Source organism: Python bivittatus, unplaced genomic scaffold (assembly GCF_059951505.1).
Source record: "Python bivittatus isolate LINGU-HERP-01145 unplaced genomic scaffold, Pbiv_v1 ctg000940_np1212, whole genome shotgun sequence".
Classification (NCBI taxonomy): domain Eukaryota; kingdom Metazoa; phylum Chordata; class Lepidosauria; order Squamata; family Pythonidae; genus Python; species Python bivittatus.
Window position 1 is genome coordinate 645,553 of NW_028277123.1, and position 16,332 is coordinate 661,884.

Consider the following 16,332-nt stretch of genomic DNA (forward strand, 5'->3'; position numbering starts at 1 on the left):
CTTTCCATGACGGATTGGGGCTGGTTTCAGGAAACGTACCTAGCTGAATGAACCCAAATTTCCCCGTTCACACAATCACTTGTGCTACAAAGGTTGGTCAACGTGTAGCATCGAACGTAGCCAACAACCCACCCCCAACTCAGAAAGAAACGCCTAGTTAAGTACAGGATGTGGAAACAGTTATTTGCAAACTGATGTTCATGCACCAGCTTCCCCCGGCAGTGAGCTTTTGCAATAAATAGAACATCCGTATTTAGAAACAATGTACTTTTGGCTGTGGAGTTCTTTGGAATATGCAGAAAGCCAAAATTCCTGGAGACGTTTGTGAAGATGGGTCCCATAGGCGTTGTCCTGAACAAACCTAGCTTTTTTCCAAGTTTTCTTTTTTCAATTGAATGAAGGCCAAAGGAGGGATCTTCTGAAGCAGGATGCAGACCTTTGCAACCTGAAACCGTTGTTCCATGCTTGAAACAGATTTTCAACTTCTCCCAAAGAGTTTTGATCTTGGAATGACCGGGTTCACATGCAAAGCAGGTGTTTCAAACTGGAAATAGGGCTGTCTTCAGCTCAGAACATTTCTGGAATGCCAGAACAGCAAAAAAATACCTTTGGACAAGGCTTTCAGGTGGTTCCTCTTTTTAAGTCTTCTGTTTCTCCCATTTCCAGATCGGCTTGATTTTCCAAACAGACACGTCCAAATTCTTTTATTTGGTATGCTTCTTCTCCTAGGTGCATGCATTTGCAAGCAATGCTCATAAGGATCCTTTAAAGAAGAAAAACATTCTTTTTGGTGATGCAGTTCCAGATCGTCTGAATGCAAAAATTTGGCAGAAAACCTTTCTTTTAATAGATAATGACACAGTGGAGCGTGTTTTGAATCGAAAGTCCGCGGTTAAGATCAGCTGGCATTAAATGCATGCCGAATGAATTCCTACCTCCCCCCTGCCCCCCAGCTCTTGTCCTGGGAGGATTGTAAAGGACAGTCATTGATTGAGACATTTAAGAGACTTCCAGAACGCTGGACATTTTCTGCATCTTAAACTCCGCTAAGATTTCTCAAAGCCAAAGAATGCCGGGTTCCTCTTTCGCCAACCTGCCATCAGAATTGGTTGGAAGTTGCCATGCAAACCTGGTTTGACTCCCTGCATCTTTAGAGAAGCTTCCTCCCCGTTTTAAATGGAAGTCCCACCCTTCTCTCAGGGAGCAAAGAGACGGGGCGAGGCTCCCATCTTATTCTTTTCCCATAAATAATACATCGGGGTTGACAGATCCAAGCAGAAATTATTTTCAGAGCCAGCTACTAAGAGCATGAAGAATACGTTGTTCATGCACGTGGGGGGGTGGCTGAGTGCAGAGAAGGGGCAAGGGATAAAACGCATGTCGCAGTGCAAATTCCTCCCTTGTTCTTTTTGTCATTTTCATATCCTCAAGGTTAGGAACGGATGCCTCTGTGTGCGTGCGTGTATTCGTGTGTTCACGTGTGCGGGTACCTTCGTACCTCATGTGTGCAAGTATTCGCGGGTTCTCTACTTGCAAATTAGCTTATTTGCTAAAATTTATGAGTAACCCCCAAATCGATACCCGCAACACCTGCCCGGTTATTCATGGACATGCGCAGAGTGTGAACATTTTGAGTTTACCCTCTGTGCCTGCCTGCCTTCTCTCAGGGATCTCGCGGGTTAAAAGGACCATCAAAAATAAGATTTTTTTAAAATAAAAGTTTAAATGCTTACTCTTTATTTTTTTTTCAGGACTTTTGTTATTTGTAAGAAACATATAAACATTAAATTAGGTTACGTATTGATCGGTTGACGAAAATGTTGTGACCAGAGGCTCATAGAAACCCAACCCTGTATTTCCCTAGGAGCAAGCATTCAATATTCACTAATTCAGTGTTCGTGGCAATTTTATAGAATGTAACTACTGTGAATATTGTAACAAAAATTTACTTTTATTTCCACTGGATTACAGGCAGTCCTTGCTTAATGACCACAATAAGGTCCTGAAAATTCATTGTTAAGGGGGGCAGTTGTTAAGCGAGTTGCACCTGATTTTATTACCTTTTTTGCAGCTTCATTAAGTGAATCACCATGGCCGTTAAGCAAATCACGTGGTCATTCAGCAAATCACACAGCTCCCCATTGATTTTGCTTGCCAGAAGCCGGCTGGGAAGGTTGCAAATGGCAATCACATGACCCCAGGACCCTGCAACTGTCATAAGCACAAGCTGGTTGCCTAGCGCCCAGATTGCGATCACATGACTGCAAGGGTGCTGCAATGGTTGTAAGTGTGAGGACCAGTTGTAAGTTCCTTTGTTCAGCACAGTTGTGACTTCGAACGGTCACTAAACAAATGGTTGTTAAGTGAGAACTACTGGTAATTATGTAGATGAGAGCAGGGTGTCTGCCCCAGGTGGTGGACATAATTTGGCTGAGTGGTGACAACATAATCCTGGTGATGCTCGGACCTGCCCAAGTGGTACTGAAGTGTTGGGGCCGCATCATCTGCTCTGGCCAGAGCTCTGACATGGAAATGAAGTGTTTTTCCACTCACTTCTTGCTCTTGTTGGGTCCCCAAGCAAACAGCAAAATGGGAGGGATTCCACAGGGGAAGACTGATGGATTCTCACTCTGATGAGACTTGTGGGTCTCTGATTCTCTGTGAGAATCCCAGATTTATCCGTCTGCAACTCAGGCAAGCCTGGCTCATCCTTTTTTTTTTTTTTTGCACCCAGGGCCACTTTCACTCAATGTATTCAGTGGGCGGGGCTGAAGTAAGTGGTGGGTGGAGCCAGAGGAGGTACTCTTTGAGCTTCATCCGCCTCTGCGATTCTGGGAAGATTTTCCCCGCCATCTCCTCTTGATTAATTCATCAAATTAATCAGTTCATTCAAGTGTGGCTACCAAGCGACCATCTGTGAGTTTAGACGGATAATATTTCTCCAGAGAGATGCCAGCCCAAAGACCTCCCTCCCATTAGCACCATCTGGGCATGTGGGAACTACAGTTCCCATCTTCTCCAGCCAGAAGAGGGATAATGGGGTTTAGTCCCTGCAAAGGATCTGGGTTGGTGGGAGATGGGGACAGCATTTAGCATGGACGGGGAAGATTCCCTCAGTAATGAGGAACTTGAGGCCAGACTCACCCACTCAGCAGGGTTGTTGTGAAGCGAGAAGACAAACTACATCCATTATCTTGCAATGAAACGTTCTTCTTGGAATGGTTCTCTCTTGGGTTATGCAGCCCTCCCCCAGGTCAAGCATCCATGAACAGGGTTTTATTTTATTTACACTTAAAGAGGTGGGCCAGGTTAGGAAACAGGCACCATACGAAGGACCAGAACATGGCTTTATTTATATTCCACAAGCTTGACTGGAACCCACTTGATTGTTGTAGGGTACAACAGCAGACGCTTGAAAGCCTGAAGCATTTCCTTTTCCTTCTCTCTCATATCAAGGAGAATCAAGGAGGGTCGTCCTGAGTTTCTTTCTCACGCTTCCTGTTTTCCCGGGCTATGCTCCTCTTTTCTTAAGGTTGCTGCATATTTTCTCCAAGATCATCTCTGAACTCCTCTACACACTTCTCGAACATGGTTTAATATGTTTTTTTCCCTCACACTGTAGAGGGTTGGACTAGCTCAGCGTTTCTCAATATCATTGCCTTTAATATATGTGGACTTCAAGTCCCAGAATTCCCCAGCCAGCATGCTTAAAGTTGCCAAGGTTGAAAACACTGTTTTACAGCAAGAAAAGTAGTATTACCACTGTTCTTTCCTAGCCTTCACCTTTAAGGACCGGCAGTTTGGTTCCTTTTAGTCAGAGCTTAATGAGATGCGCAGCTATATAAATTGAATAAATAAATAAATGTCCTTTTACTTTACACTTCCCCCTATATTATCCTTTAACTTCCAGCCCATATGCATCCGTAGGTGCTGCTGAAATTTGAAGTAGCCTGATCATTGGTCCCTTTGACAGAGTTGCTTCTCCATCACTTGGTCTTTATCAGTTTGTTGGAAGGAGAAAACAATTTCTTGTTGCTGTAGCTGGTCTGCATCTTTGGAAGGCTGGTGAGGCTGTAAAACTCTGCTGCTCCTTCCTCAGCTATACAGCTAGTCCTCAACTTATGACCATTTGTTTAACGACCGTTTGAAGTTATGCTGGAAAAAGTGATTTATGACTGGTCCTTGCACTTATGACGAGTCCATGAGTCCGGGGTCACGTGATTGCAATTGGTGACCTTCCCAGGGGGCTTCTGATGAGCAAAGTCAATGGGGGAAGCTGGATGCACTTAATGACCGCATGATTCGCTTAACAACCGTGGCAAAAAAGGTCATAAAATCAGGTACTACTCACTTAATGACCACATCACTTAGCAGTGGAAGTTCCGGTCTCAACTGTGGTCATAAGTCGAGAACTATCTGTAGTAGCTTCCGAGTCTCTTTGCTCCCGCCACCAGCTGTTTTGGCCTCATCTCCATGCACGACTGGCAGCTGTAGCTCTCCAACCTCCTTTCTGTCTTCCGCCGACACCCACCCCCGTGCCTTCAGCGTTCCTCTTGTAATTCCGGGCAATACAGTCTGATCCTTTGCTCTCTTGAAGATCCAGGGGCACAGTCCATAAGCAAGAAAAACTCAGGTCGGCAGCTTTGAGTCTTTCCTTCCCCAGAGGGACAAGTTCCTTGTGCAACGTCACAACGGTAGGCAGGGTTCTCCTGGTGGGAGGAAAGAAAAGTTAAAAAAAAACAGAAAAAAACCCAGTAAAAGTTGCTGGGTAGAAATCTCAAAGCAAACTCAAACTGGGCTCCATGAACAACCTGGTCCTAAAGTCCAAGGGAAGAGGCAGGTTTTTAAGGCCTTCTGAAAGGCGTGCAAAGTCGGGGCCGTCTGAACTTCAGGGGGGAGGCTGTTCACAGGGACAGATTAGCCTGTTCCCAAAAAGGTGGCCATTAATTAATTCCCCGTGGCATCTTGGCGGGAGCAAGAACCCTTTCTGTAAATGGCTGGCTGGGTGGGGAATTCTGGGAGTTGAAGTCCACTCATCTTAAAGTGGCCAAGTTTGGACAACACTGGCATAAGAGCTGAGCTTCTCCAGCACCTACAAACACCTAATCATTGAACATCCATGACAAAAATAGGGGTTCAGACACCAACATGACGGCTGCGGTGGTCCAACTGCATTCTCCAGAACCCCCACTGCTGCTTGGCTGCAACCAAGTGTGCACTGCAGGCATCTGCACGGTCAGCAGGGGGCAGCAAAGGGCTAGAGGTTTTTCTGTATCTCTTGACTGCCATCCTGTGGTCCTCTGCAGTTTTGCAGAAATGCAGAATTGGCTTTGGTAACCATACAAGCTCCAGACATGCCTTTGTTCAACCGCCCAAGAAAGAAAGAAAGGAAGGAAGGAAGGAAGGAAGGAAGGAAGGAAGGAAGGAAGGAAGGAAGGAAGGAAGGAAGGAAGGAAGGAAGGAAGGAAGGAAGGAAGGAAGGAAGGAAGGAAGGAAGGAAGGAAGGAAGGAAGGAAGGAAGGAAGGAAGGAAAGAAAGAAAGAAAGAAAGAAAGAAAGAAAGAAAGAAAGAAAGAAAGAAAGAAAGAAAGATATTTACAGAAAGGGTTCTTGCTCCCGCCAAGATGCCACGGGGAATTAATTAATGGCCACCATTTTGGGAACAGGCTAATCTGTCCCTGTGAACAGCCTCCCCCCTGAAGTTCAGACGGCCCCGACTTTGCACGCCTTTCAGAAGGCCTTAAAAACCTGCCTCTTCCCTTGGACTTTAGGACCAGGTTGTTCATGGAGCCCAGTTTGAGTTTGCTTTGAGATTTCTACCCAGCAACTTTTACTGGGTTTTTTTCTGTTTTTTTTTTAACTTTTCTTTCCTCCCACCAGGAGAACCCTGCCTACCGTTGTGACGTTGCACAAGGAACTTGTCCCTCTGGGGAAGGAAAGACTAATGGAGTTGGTCCAACTGTCTTATGCTGATTTGAGAAATGTTTGGGTGGCCTTTCTCTCCAGATATCCCTGGGAGGCTGACCCATCAACTTCCTAAACCGTAGAGAGCAAGACCTCCTGAATATTAAGAGATTTTAAGTGTCCTGATGAAATTGGCTGAATTTTGCCATTTATCACCATTTTCCAAGATTTGGGCCATTTTTATTCGTTGATAACAAAGCATTCGTGTGACAAAGGGGCTGAACATCAGTCGTTCAGTTGTGGAGTTGTAGTTGCCATCTTGACTTTTTTTTTTAACACACACACCTGCGGACACATCTGCCAGCTGGTCCAGAGCTACCACATGCAACCGTGCTATCTGTAATGGTGTGTGGGAATGACCTTGGGAGACAGGAGGAAGAGCCACAGACTGGACAACTGGCGTGTAAAAGGTGTCTCAGCCCACGGAAAAAAAAGGGGCGTGGGAAGGGGGGGAGCTCCCTAGTTTTCTGGAGAGTGAAAGGAGAGGAGGGGAGAAATACTTTCAGGCTTGCAAGATCCTGTTAATGCATCCTTACAATCAAGATAGGGCTGGTACTCCTGGGTGTGCTTCTTGTCTGGACTACCTCGCAGGGCCAGCACTATCTTGGTACGTGCAACTCAAATTTGCATTTCCAAGAGTTGGTGATCAGCGCCCCAATGTTTAGCAGTTAAACCCCCATCTTCCCCCTGAAAACAGGCTGAAAGTACACCTTGCGCTGCCGGAAGAGCTCCTGTGACCTTCATTTCCTGACATTTCGGTATCCTTGGCCCAGGGAACCAATTTTACAAAAGGCGTTCATTAGGCAGCGCACTCACCTACAGCTGCCGTTCTTTGGCAGCGGGACCCCGGTCGTCAGCTGCTGCGCATCTCCGCCGAAGCGTGTGTTTTTTAATTAAGAAACATTTGGATGTGGCTGGTGGCGCTGGTAACAGCTCGTTTCGGCAATCAGCAAAGGCAGCGAAATGCATCGCTAGGGTTTAATGGGCGCTCATGTTCAATCCTTAGTCCCACCATGCATGTAATACATTTCCTATTATCACTCTGCCTCGCCATCTTAATTACTCCCGGGGACGAGCGACGGATGAACCGTGGGCAATAGATTTCACACGAAGCTTCAGCCCTGCAAAGTTAATCTGTGGGAGGAGCTATTCCTGGATGGAGTTGGGGGCTGCCCCGTTGCACCCACATTCGGTTTCTCCGAAGAACATGCAGTCAGCATTTTAGCAGTTCTTTTTAAGGGGAGAACCAAGGCAGATTCAGGATATTCTGGTTGCTGTGCTGGTAATTCTTGGGGGGAATAATGTTTGGGAAAAGGCAACCAATGGGGGTTTGTTTTGGAAAGTCTGGGGTCTGAAGACTCATGCTGTATGTTCCTCCCCAGAACATTTGACTTTCGGGGATTACTGTACAGGTAGCGACCATAGTTGGGGATGGCAATTCTGCCACTAAGCAACGCAGTCGCTAAGTGAAACATCTTGTGAACATGACAGGTTTACGACCTCACTTCCGCCATGGTTGTTAAGCACGATGTCACGTGACCACAACTTGTGATTTTATTGCCTGCTTCTCCATTGGCTTTGCTTGTTGGAAGCTGGCTGTGAAGGGTGCAAACAACGATCAAGTGATCACAGGACGCTGCAACATCATAATCGTGAGCTGGTGGCCAAACACTCAAATCATGATCGTGTGACTGTGGGGATGCTCCCACCGTCATATGTGTGAGGACCGGTGTAAAGTTACTTTTTCAGCGCCGCTGTAACTTCGAATGGTCGCTAAACAAGGCAGTCGTTAAGCGAGGACTACCTGTATTCTCAGAAAGTTCCTTAGATTTCAGCTCTTTAGACTTACAAAAGTTAGTCCAACCGTGTTGCCAACGGATTGGCCCGTGAGCATCGTGTTTGATAGTAGAAGGTACAATTGATGACGGTGATGTAACTCCAGCATGATCATATGAGTCTGTGGGACAGGGAGAGATGGAGGGCAAGGATGGATCAGGGCACCCCACGTGGAGAAACTGACTCTAGTTTTCAGTTGTGGTTTTCCTCTCCCATATTTCGTCTTGGAATCTGGCCGTGCCGACGTCAGGCACTTCAGACCAACTCAGCTCCTGTTTGCTCTTTGTGATATGTTGGCTCCTAAAGACGCTCGGACAAACCTCGCCTCCAGTGGGGAACAGCTCGGCCATAAATCCAGGAATTGCCCCCAAGTTCACTTTGCGGTAGCACCTCTTCTTTAAAGGGTGGGGGCCGTCAGCTTAACTCCTTAGCTCCCGGCGAACGTCCGCGGGGCTGGGGACGCCGGGGTCTCCTTGGGGTTTGGCATCCAAAGGACAGTCCGGTTCTAACGAAAACTCTGTGTGTTTCGTTTCCAGACGAGTGCGGTGCTGTGCGCGGGGGGCTGCGCTCTCCTGGCCTTTAGCTCCCTGCTCGCGGTCATCGTCCTCTTTCTTCCCGGCGGGCAGTGCGAGAGACGGATCTGCACCCTGGCTGGGTACATTCAGACAGCAGCGGGTAAGTGGACTAGAACCCTGGTTTGACCGGGCGATCCGTAACTAGCCCTGATTTTAACCAAGTCGGTTGCTTCTTGTGGCTTTATTAGACTTAAAAAAACAAATCTGTGCATGCTTCTTTCATTCCGCAGAAATAACCCTTCCTGTTTTTTGAAAAAGATCTACATCAGCGTTTTTCAAACTTGGCAACTTTAAGAAGGGTGGACTTCAACTCCCAGAATTCCCTGGCCACCCTTCTTAAAGTTGCCAAGTTTGAAAAACACTGGTCTACTGTCTGCATTTAATCTTGCCTGCTGTTAATGCCTTCCTTCCTTTAGCAAATGAACTAGAAATGCTGTGTGTGTGTGTGTCATACCTGGCCTGCTGCATTCATGAAGTTAAATGTATATTGTTCAGTATTTTAAGTTAAAATCACCATAACACGATTGCAGAGTATGCTCAGACGTCCGAAGGAATATCTGTTTGTTCCATATTCTTATATGAAGAGCTGACAACATTCCTGTTAATACCACCTTCCTGTTTTGATTTCCATTTCCATGAGGACTAGAAACGTCAGATCATTTCAAGCAAGACTTCTCTCGTTGGAGTTTATTTTAGATTTTTTTCTCCAAGAAGATCAAGCATCATTGTCTTCCACTTGTACCTATGCTATGATCTTCCATCCCCCCCCCCCACACCCCCTTCCCAAAAAGTAATCTGCTAGGGAAGGGGAAAAAATGGAAAATTTGCAGCATATTGCAATTTGCATTTTTTTTAAATTGGGAGAGCTTTCAATCTTCCAGCTGAAGGGTGTCTTCATTACATAATAGGGAGGTGGCATATGGATGGAATAAAATTCTGTCCATAAAATGCCACCAACTTTTCCTCAAAGCATGATTTTTGGGAGCTGCTTTACTATCTAGCTATTAAATTGATTGAGTGATTGATTACGTGTCATCAAGTCGTGTTTGACTCCTAATGACCACATAGATGGATAGATTTTCTCCAAGAGGCTATTAAGTTGGCTGCTGTTTAAATAAATGATTACTTCAAGGAAAAGGCTGGGGAAGAGTGGATGATATTCAGGGGCGTCGGTGGGGGTGGGGGTGTCAAAAAAGTCAAGATGATGAACACAACTGCGTGGTTGAAGCCTGGGTGTCAAGAGCATCTGCAGAGGGGTCAAAAAAGTCAAGATGGTGCATCGGTTCAGGGGCATCGGTGGGTGTGGCTATGTCAAAAAAGTTTTTCACACCCATGCCCCTGAACCGATGCACCATCTTGACTTTTCTGACCCCCTTGCAGGGGCTCCCGATGATATTGACAATAATATTGTCAGTTTCAGAGCTTTGTGGTCTACCTTCAAGTGGAATTTTAGGTTACTAGGGTTGATTTAAAGAGGCAAATAAGAATTAATCCATGACAAACTGAAATGCAAAAATATTGGGCCCTGTGGGTGGGTGGGGGAGGCTTCGAAGAGCTCATTAACTCAATCAGACACATCCAATCCATTCTCTTGTATCAATACCTCTGGCAGTGGCTCATCTATTTCCCCTCCTGATCCCAGTCCGGAGAGTCTCGTTTTTATTCATTTCATCGTCTGGGCTGATTTTCTCTAATCGGCTTCTTCTCAAAAGGACCGGGGCAATTTTGCTGGCCTGAGTAAAAAGAACGGCCGGACTCAAGAACAGTTTTTGGCACTTGGCAAGGTTTACGGCAAGGCGAGCTGGCATCTGTCATGCGCCCTGCCCCAGTTCATTGTCTGAAATGTTATTTTCCTTGAACATTGAATAGGAGTCGGTTTGACCGAGCCCGTGCAACACACTTTGGGGGCGGGGAGGCCGTGGTTCCGTTTTGGGAAAATAGGGTTGGGGGACTTCCTGGCCCCAGAACTCTTGCAAGCTGGCATCAGCTCTGTTCTGAACTGGGAGCTTGAAAGGGATTTAGAAATCGGGCAGTTTCCGATCAATACAAATTTTGTCATTTTGCTTAAGTGCTAGAAACTAAACATCTTTTTTTTTTTTTTTTACTTTGATGGTTTAAAAACTTAGGGAAGGGTTTTCAACGCAAGCACATTCCCTCCCCGCCCGCCCAAGAAAAATGTTTCTTCTCTTTCTCTCTACCTCACAAAACTCTGGCAAAAATCAAAGCGCCTTTTGCTCTGAAGGACCTTCCGTGGTTGAAATATCTGTGGACCCCGGAGCAGCCTGTTCTGATACGATGTTGGGGGCATCTGGCGGTGGGGGGGGTCAAAAAAGTCAAGATGGCCTCAGTGCGTGTAAGAAAGTGGCGGAGCTTCCATCTTTGGTTCTGTCATCTTCTTTGACACCCCCTGCAAGCACCTCGTACCCCATATTTTTCTTTTCTTTTGAATAAAGTCCTTGAATAAATTTTCTTTTGAATAAAGTCCTTCCATCTCTTGTGATGCATTAGCCCAGTGTTTCTCAACCTCGGCAACTTGAAGATGGGTGGACTTCAACTCCCAGAATTCCCCAGCCAGCAAGGCTGGCTGGGGAATTCTGGGAGTTGAAATCCACCCATCTTCAAGTTGCCGAGGTTGAGAAACACTGCATTATTAGTCATTAATTTTTTAAATTGTTGTACAGTTTTTATAATTTTTTAAAATTTAACTACCTATTCTCTTGTTTTTATTTATATCATGGTCTTTCTGGTGCTGTTTACTGCCAAGATTTGGATGACAGACTTCTGGGGCTAGCTTAATCCTGGTTTACTCCGTTAACCCAGTTCTCCACACCGAGAAGCACGAGCGACTCGTGGGCTCGTTCACACGTCTCGCTTTTTTCACTAGCACACGCGGTTTCTCTTCTGTGAATGTGCTTAGTCGTTTCTCACATGCGCCTTTGGAAGCATTTCTTTGAGTCTTCCCAGAGGGCCTGTTTTGAGCTGTTTCTGCTTTTTTGATCGATGGGTTTATTTCACAGGGTTGAAGTGGATGTTATCGTGAACATTTGCGACGTAGAAACAGAGCTGGAAAGTTGAAAGGGACCACAAAGGTCATCTAGACCAACCCTTTGCAGTGCCCAGGAAAAGCCATTAAGCCATCCTTGATATGCCATTGTTAGCTAGTATATCCCTCCTTGAAGTTTTTTTGGGGGGGGGATTGGATTCCTAATACGTCTTACTCATCTCGTTCAGCACAGTCTTTAGCAAAGGTTTGATGTATGCCTTTGTGGCTGAACTGCAAGAATTCCAATAAGACACCGTTTTATTGTTGCATTTCCTGTGCTCTGAAGCGCCGTGCGTAGGAGCAGGCCACAGCTGTCAGCGCCTGTCACTATTGTGTAGCTCGATAACTCTGGGCTTTGTTTGCGTCAGTGGTTACCGGCTGCTATGAAACGCTTGCTTTAATGAGCCTTGAAGGCTGGTGACCAACAGCTGCCATATGTATCCCCACTTCCTTGTGGGGTGGGGCTGCAAAGGCAGTTGGTTGAAGGAGACAAAAATCTGGATTTACAGGTCGTCCTTGCCTTATGACCATTTGTTTAAAAACCATTCGAAGTTACGACAGTGCTGAAAAAAGTGACTTACAACCAGTCCTCGCACTTACGACCGTCGCAGTGTCCCCACGGTCACATGATCAAAATTCATGTGGTTGGCAACTGGCATGTATTTACGATGGTTGCAGCATCCTGGGGTCTTGTGATTGCCATTTGCCAACTGCCCAGGAGGCTCCTAACAAGTAAAGTCAATGAGGGAAGCCAGATTTGTTTAACAATTGTGAAAAAAAGGTCATAAAATCGGGCACGACTCACTTAACAACCACATCGTTTAGCTACAGAGGTTCAGGTCCCTATTGTGGTTGTAAGTTGAGGACTCCCTGTATGCTGCTGGCTGGGTCATTGTCCATTCCTGAATATGGTTGCGGATAGGTGGAGCCTGGCAGAAATGTCTTGAATTCCTCATTTTGAACTCTGCTTTTTCAACTATTAAAAGGGTTGGATCCTCTGGGCTTCTACTGTCTCAGCCCACCCTACTATGCAGGGTTGTTGTTGTTGGGGAAGTGGGAGGAGGCAGCGCTCCTGAATGAAAGGTAGGATAGAAATAAATAAAAAACCAGCTACCTTGGATGGAGATGTCTGGATTGCGATCCAATGCACTGAGTTGGGCTTCAATTTTTTCCCAGGAAATCTTTAGCCAATAATGGCAGGAGTGTCCACAAGGGGATGGGGTCAAAAAAGTCAAGACGGTGGCCCCAGCTGTGCAATTGAATGCAATGGGTGTGGCTGCCATTGTGAATTTGGCTTTGATCGCGCAGTTGTGACACCACTGTGACTTTTTCATCCCGCTCCTTGCAGATGTACCCTGAACAATCCTGTTGCCTTGAAGCAACTATGCAGAGGAACATCTGTTCACAGGAAGACCCTGAAAAGCTCAGCCGAGAGGGTTTTTTGTTTTTAGCAAGTTTTAGCTTCTCAGTGCCTGTTTTGGGACTGGGTGAATAGATGCTCCAGCAAAAGGCGTAAGCTATATGCCATGGTCCTATAATCAAAATTAAAACCCAACAGTCTAATGCACAGCTCAAAGTAGAGATGCTATAGATTAAGAATGTTTAAATCACTGTTTCTCAGTCTTGGCCACTTTAAGATTTGTGGACTTTAGCTCCCAGAATTCTCCAGCCAGCCATGCTGGCTGGGGAATTCTGGGAGTTGAAGTCCACGCTTTTTAAAGTTTTTAAAACTTTTTAAAGTTCCCAGGGCTGAGAAACACTGCTTTAAATGCTTCAGGGTCATGCCTGTAGTTTAACCAAGTGCAGGAAAATTCAAGAAAGCGCTCAATGTCTTGTAAGTAATATAGATGAGTTTCTCCTCCAGAAGACAAAATCAAGGCTTTTTGCCCAATTTAGAGCTTTCCGAAAGCCTAATGAAAACTGATGGCAGTCGGGCAATTTTTTAATTACTTGCAGGACCTGTATGGCGGCAAAGGTGGTAGGGCTGAATCGTCTGTAGATCAGCTTCTTCTTGTTGTGAGTTGTGTTTTAAGATGGGAGGCCGTACAGATCTCTGAAATAAATACTGTAAAACAAACTTGGCTTAAGGCACTTCCTGTTTTGTGACGCTGAGCCTCGATGGCTGGACTGAACGAAACCACCATCCATCCATCTCAGACGTGCCCTTTGCAGGACGTTATGCCTCCTGCGCTGGCAGCCCTCCGTGGCTAGCAAAATTTAAAAACAAAACCTAGGAAAATGAAATGCACATTAAATTTAGCAACAGAAGACTGAAGGCATCCAATAGCGACAAAGGAAGCATCTTCAGGTTTCCTAGACTCTGCAAGAGGAAGGGAGCAAGGAAAACCCTCAGGGGAGTCCGTCCTGTTGCCTGGGAATAGCACATAAAATGACAGTGCATCTAAGCACGTGCAGAGTATTTTTCTCAACCAAAGGTTCTGTTTCACCTGTAGCAAGCTAGATCTATATGACCGATCAGGGAAATCTGCCAGGAGTTAAAAAAGTCGAGAGGGTGGCCCCTTGGACAATGCACTTTTAAAAGGGGCGGGGTTTCTCTTGCAAGGTTGAGGGCGCCATGTTGACTCTTTAAACTCCGCTTGCAGCTGCCCCTATGAATATTGCAACAGCGTGTCTGGTTGCCTCTGTTGTTTCATGTTTTTGGTGCTGTTTTAACTATTGTTAGTTGCCCAGAGTCATGAATTCGAGATGGGCCTCCATATCAATTGAGACAAAATGAAAAATAAATTTGGCTCCGCCTCTTTAGATGCCATTTTGGAGCTTGACTCCTCCCTCATGCAAACCTGTGGCCCCATAACTTCAATAAATTAATTGATTCTGATAACATGTGTGAAAGAGATCCTGAAAACATTCTTCTAGAGCAGTGTTTCTCAACCTTGGGAACTTGAAGATGGGTGGACTTCAACTCCCAGAATTCCCCAGCCAGCAAGGCTGGCTGGGGAATTCTGGGAGTTGAAGTCCACCCTTCTTCAAGTTCCCAAGGTTGAGAAACACTGCTCTAGAATTTATTTCCATTAGAGCAGAGCGGGCCAAATTGTCACAGCCGGAGCTGAAGCATATTGCTTGGTGAGTGAGCCACTGTGGGCGGAGCAATGGGGCCAAATGGGCGGGGCTTAGCAACCACGCAGTCTGCAAAAGGTGTTGAACAGATGTATTTGCAGTTTGTAGAGATGAGACCCTTGGAGGGGGGACAGAAAAACAGGTTTGCTCCCCCTCTGTCTTTAGGCTGCTACAACCTGACTTTTCGGCTAGAAACGACATCTGCACGTTGCATTTATTTATTTATATATATATATATATATATCAAATTTGTCACTGCCCGTCTCGTTAAAAAGCGACTGGGCAGTTTGCAGAAAAGATAAATATTAATGCAAAATGCAGTGTAACAGTATAACAAGCCTGCTGTTTGATTGATTGATTGATTGATTGATTGATTATGCGCCATCAAGTCGGTGTCTGAGTCCCGGACCCCCTGCTTAAGTTCCCCCACAGTTTTTTCTAGGCCTAAAGCACGCCGGGCTGGTATTGACAGCCCAGACTAGTAGACTGATGTATATCGTATGGAATGAGATATAATGAAGCAATGAGGTTCCCCAAATGATGGGTTTGGCCCAGAATCTTAGTCGACGTCCCGTTGCCCGGGTCTCAAAGGCGGTGCATCCTAGCTCTAATCTGGTGATGGCATTAGAAGCCGAGCGAGGAATTTTACTGTTGATTTTACTTTAAAATTAACTGCGCTGTTGATTTTAAGAATGTGGTTTGCATTCGTTCGAGGATTGAGAAGTTTTTGTACGTGCACATCTGGGATCCATACAGCATCACGCTAAGGACTTTGGCCTTGAATAATTAAGATGATATTAGGAGTCTGGTTTCGAAATTATTTACTCAATGAAAGGATAAAATCATGAATTTTAAATTTTATGACAATTGTAACTTCTCTGTTTATTTAGCGACCGTTTATTTTCCATCCACTTTGTCCTTTCTCATTTTCTCCTTTCTTCCCTTTTATGTAGTTGTTTATTTTAGTCCTTAAAAGTTTTAAAAGAAGTACATTTCTCAAAAGGGGAAAAAAATGTCTGGGCCCTGTTTCGATAGCCCCCCCTCCATGGACACACCTGATGTTTAGCCTTCGAGCAGCACTTTGGGAGGTTAGTTTCCCAGATGTTGGTAAGAACACAGCAAAGTTCGGTATATTTAAACTTCATTCTCGTTTAATTAATTAAAACCACTTTTAGGATTTAGGATTATTCCCTGTGTCTGCCATAGGCTCCTCCTTGTTTCAGATTAAATATTACCATCTGTCATCCACTTTTAAAGCAGTTTAGGGACAATATCCAAGGCCGCAAAAAGGAATATGGAACAGCCTTGGAGAAAATACGTGGCAGCCGTTATGAAAATGAATTTAGCCCAGGAAACGGGAAAGTGTGAGAAAGAAACTCAAGATTGTCCCACCTTGACTCTCTTTGGTATAAGAGGAAGGGAAGGAGAAACAGGGCAGGCTTTCCAGATTCTGTTCTTGGAGCTCATGTCAATAAAGTAGAATTCTAGTATTTCTTCTGGTGCCTGTTTCCTGACCTGGCCTACCTCAAAGGGCTGGCACTGGGTGATTAGAAACAGAGGCACGCCGCATCTCAGGCAGAGAAGCAGAAAGAAAAGAAATTTTAACTTCTCCCCCCTGAGATGGGCAAGGCTCTTGTTGCTGAAAAGTTGTTATTTCTTTTTGTTTATTTACATATTTTTCTTCCACCCGTTCCCTTGGGGTGGATTCCAAGAATGCATAAATAAAGATAAAATTCTAAACTTGTTTACAATTCTAAAGAGGTATTAAAATCCAATGCTAAAGCTCCTTTTAAAAAAACCCAGCCACACTGCTTTGGATTGTAAAGATTTAGATTCC

At 45.3% G+C, this 16,332-nt stretch overlaps 1 protein-coding gene across 3 annotated transcripts in view; it reads left to right on the forward strand.

Annotated features, from left to right (window-relative positions):
* LOC148213643 (LHFPL tetraspan subfamily member 7 protein-like) overlaps positions 1-16,332 on the forward strand; it is a 98,336-nt gene that overhangs the window by 16,720 nt on the left and 65,284 nt on the right. For all 3 annotated transcript variants that reach the window (XR_015794206.1, XM_088131292.1, XM_088131291.1), the window contains exon 2: positions 8,336-8,474. Coding sequence is in view for 2 of the 3 variants with exons in the window: in XM_088131292.1 (XP_087987418.1) it covers positions 8,336-8,474 (139 nt within the window). In the remaining variant the exon portion in view is untranslated. The remainder of the gene's footprint in view (positions 1-8,335; positions 8,475-16,332) is intronic.